At 33.3% G+C, this 4,043-nt stretch overlaps 1 protein-coding gene across 1 annotated transcript in view; it reads right to left on the bottom strand.

The window, feature by feature from the left end:
* Positions 1-3,409, bottom strand: part of LOC119666942 (uncharacterized protein PB18E9.04c-like) — a 9,697-nt gene extending 6,288 nt beyond the window's left edge. The window contains exons 1-2 of the mRNA XM_038076220.1: positions 3,349-3,409; positions 3,120-3,263 (exon numbers count right to left, since the gene is read on the bottom strand). Coding sequence (XP_037932148.1) covers positions 3,120-3,263; positions 3,349-3,409 — 205 coding nt within the window. The remainder of the gene's footprint in view (positions 1-3,119; positions 3,264-3,348) is intronic.
* Between the last annotated feature and the right edge of the window lie 634 nt (positions 3,410-4,043).

The raw sequence follows: 4,043 nt of genomic DNA, 5'->3' as shown, positions 1-4,043 counted from the left end.
ATAATTTTAATATTTTAAATATTTTGAGATGTTTATTCCAACTAAAGGATATTTTTTACCTCCCGATATAGTAGAAAAAGGTTTTTCTTCAGAATTTACTAGTGATTCCAGTTAAAGACATACCTAGTAATAGAGTATTAGCTGCAGATGTTCGCTATAGATCAAGAGCTACATGTGCTTTCTTTAAACGAGTTCCTTAGTTTACAGTGGATTTCCGTTATTCTGATACTCTGAGATTATGTTAACACCCAGTGACAAAACATTTAATCACTCTTTGTGATTATTAGGATTAGTACAGATCTACTAGAAGAGTATTAGCTGAATCAGAGATTGCTTATGCTGTCTCTAAGCAAGTTCACAAGTTTTAGTTGATTTTCGTAGTCTCGATTTACTGACATCTGGGTTACGTTTAGTGACATAACACGTTAGCATCCTTTATGAATTTATGGAGCTTTGAAAATATAATAATAGAGTATTAGCTTGATCCAAAGTGAGTTTCAGTGGGTTTCTAAAACTCCGATAATATGATAATGGGTTTATAGCTGATGGCAGAAGATTTTAGTGGCTTTCACGAATTTAAGATATGTGATGATTTTCAGTTTGGCTATTACCTCCAAGTTGTGATACTGTATAGTATTAAGGTATTTCAACCGTATTTTCGACAGAGTTTGGTTTGTACATGTTATGTGTTCCAAATTTCAGTTTACTTCAGGTATGTTTTACTTCCACAATTATCCCTTCCCGCCTGTCGCAACTTTGGAACGTGTAACAATATGTTGTTAGTGCATCAATCATTATTCTGCAGTTCTTTCGGGAGAGAGTGTGTTCTGTTAGAGAGTGCATCAAATTAATTTATTCTTGCTGGATTGGTAGATCAGTATTAATTTGGTTGTTTGATTGTAGTTCACCCAGATTAGAGAGCTCATCTGTTATCGTATTTCCTTCGTAGAATTTTTACGTGCTGCAGTGAACCAATAATTCTTTTGTTATTGAGTACGTTTTTGGAGAAGGTATTGTGTGGCAGACTATCGCCCTTATGAACGACTGACTGTCAATTTAAAGTCTCTTTTTGACATTGATTGCAGTATGTCTGATATATATATTAATGCTTTTCGAGCACTGAATTCTATTGCAGTGAATTGAAGACGCTGTAGCTGTCTGGGAAAGGGTTAAAATTTTTTTAAAGAAATCAATTTTGAGGCTATATCATTTTTTAATCTCTTTATGTACAAAAATATGTTATCCTTGATGTGAATCATTACGTTTCTTTTCTGACTGTGGCTTTTTTGATACATTGCATATCCTCTAAATATTTGAAAGAATGTTATGAATTTATACATAATTTAAAAGCTTTCAAAGTTTATATATCAATTTCATTTATTTGAAAGAATGTGAATAGAAATACTACCGAAATTTTACTCTATTTTATTTAAAATTAATCCATTCATTGAAAACGCAAAATTTGTGGTGTAAAATTTTCATATCGATTTTTGGTTATTTACTTTAAACTGCTTTCAATTGATAGGAATATCCTTGATAGGTCACATATTCTGCAGGTTATAACCTTTTTCTAAATATTTTCTTGTTTCTTCAAGCACCACAAAATATAATAATGTTTCGTTATCTGGTGTGCTTTCAGTAAATTATCTCATTTTTGTATAGAAAACGAGTGAACGAGTGAATAGCAAAATTTTAGGTCCCAAGCTTGCTTGGCAGCTTGGCTGCTTGATGGCTTGGTGGCTTGGATGAATGCGGCTCGCATCGAGTGTTCCGCATACGCCGTGTATGCCATAAAAGAAATTATAGTCATTGTATTTGGTTTTAATAGCACTTAAGCATGCGTCATCCTTTCTGCTTGATAGAAACAATTTGCTTTTATGAGTTTCTTAACCCTTCTCAACAGTGCGGCAAATGAGTGACATGTTTGCATAAGTGAACGTTTTGTATAAGTGCGCCTTTAATATTAGCTTGTCATATGTTGTTGTTTTCTGTGTGTAGTGTTTGGTCTTTAGTGTTTAGTGTTGAGTATTGAGTATTGAGTGTTGAATGTTCATTATAAAAAGCATTGGTTCTGCAGAGAAAACTTTCAGTAAACACGATAACATGGATATGACGAACACCATTAAACTTTTATCATTAATGATAATATACTCCTCACAACCTTTCTTCCCTTCATTTCTCTTCGCTTCTGTTGTTGTTTTTGTTGTAATTTTTGTTGTAATTTTTGTTGTTGTTGTTTTCAAAATCAAAGTTTAAAATTTTCACATTGCTTTCATAACTGCACATTACCTTGACACTATGCTTGCGCCTGAGGTTGCGTGCCACATTGCGTGCACCGGTCAACATGTTCTCCATAGTAAATCTGCTCACATGTTGGCGTTCCGAACCAACGTAATTGCAGGTCAAAGTTTTTTCTCATACGTAGCCGTCGCCTGCTGGCATAACTAATCTTATAATGAAGTTGATAACCTTGCTGACTGCGTAATTTGCTGCCACACTTCTGTTAACTGCGAATTATGAAAAAAGCCATAACCTTATGCACACTAAGCATTAGATAATTTGTTGTTGTCATTTGCAATTAAAATGTGCTCTCTGCTAAGTTAATAAATAAATATTTAATGGCAGCTTAAGTGTCACTTAAGTACTGGCCAACTTGTGAATGAGTTTCAAAAATTCATCCTCCGTTATAAGTTAAGTTTGTTGTTCATATCTCAATATCTCAGAAAATTAAAGGAAAAATTTGGCAAAAGTAATTTTTCTAATTGAAATAGAATGCAGACTACATTCTCAGACATTATGAGTTACTTTTGTTAGTGCTGTTTTAATTAATATTATAGCCATTTGTTGGATGTAGCAAACTAAACTAATTAATTAAAATATAAAATTTAGTTGAAGAGATTGAAAGTTTTGTGCTGACTAACTGAAAAATTCGCAACTCCTGCTAAAAATATAAAAAAAAATAAAAAAGTGATAGGTAAATTAACACGAATCTGAGGTTGGAGTTGTTGGAAATATTTTTACGTTGTCTCTGCGAACGTTAAACGTGCAGCACGGCGGAAGGAGAAACTATCTTGTGACCTTCTTTCGCTACAGTGTCGCCAAAGAATCACTGCACTCACGTACAATGTGTGCCGTACGCAATTCACGGGTGTCGACTGAAAGGAATGCATAAGAATTCAGGTTGTTGCTGTCTTCCATGTTGCCGGGTTGGAGGCAGCCACTACCAAGCACTGAGGTTACTGCCACTGTTGCAAGAGTGTCACCTAAATAGAGCAGTAAAATGGTATAAAAATTTTGCGTGATTTACATTTTTTCCATATTTTTTCCCTACTTTATATTAAAATTTACGGTCGCTACCAATGCACGTAGCTTTTACGTGTTTCTCAATACATATTTTACCAAATTTCATATTTACCTGTATAATGAAAAAAGTGGAAAAGAGTACAACATGGCATTACAATATCTCTATGCGGACGACCCTATTGATGGGGTCTTGAATGGGTGGCTTGAATGAATTCCTTTAACGCACATATGCTCGAATTGGAAAATTGCATGTTCTCCGACGTCTACGAAAACTTTTCATATAATTTCTTCTATTTTCGTGAATAGTAAAAACTTACATGTCTTCCTTCGATACTTGAAAATGGGTAATATTTTTGCTTCGAGGAGCGCACATATAAAAAAATAAATAAAATGAAGCAAAATAGCATAAATTGTAGTTTTTAGTGTACTTTTTTATGGACTGACTCATAGAAAAACAATTTTATTGTGAATTTTCTCCTTATGTGGATGTGGAGTCTTTAAATATTTTTATACATAGTTAAGAGCAAACATTTTAATTCCAAGCTAAAACCCCAAAATGAATCTGCTAACTGCTTAACTCTTCCCTCAACACATTTTGGTGACATAATTCGAAATTTATTGACAGAAATAAACGTAAATCCAATATTTGGTAAAAAATGTTTATTTTTTCATTAACAGTTTACCATATTATCCAATAGTTAGCTCTCCTCAGGTATTTGCTTTCAATTAATTTGTGTGTT

Source organism: Teleopsis dalmanni, chromosome 1 (assembly GCF_002237135.1).
Source record: "Teleopsis dalmanni isolate 2A chromosome 1, ASM223713v2, whole genome shotgun sequence".
Lineage (NCBI taxonomy): Eukaryota > Metazoa > Arthropoda > Insecta > Diptera > Diopsidae > Teleopsis > Teleopsis dalmanni.
Note: the sequence above shows the minus strand (reverse complement) of the source record. Positions and strands in the feature narration are given on the sequence as shown.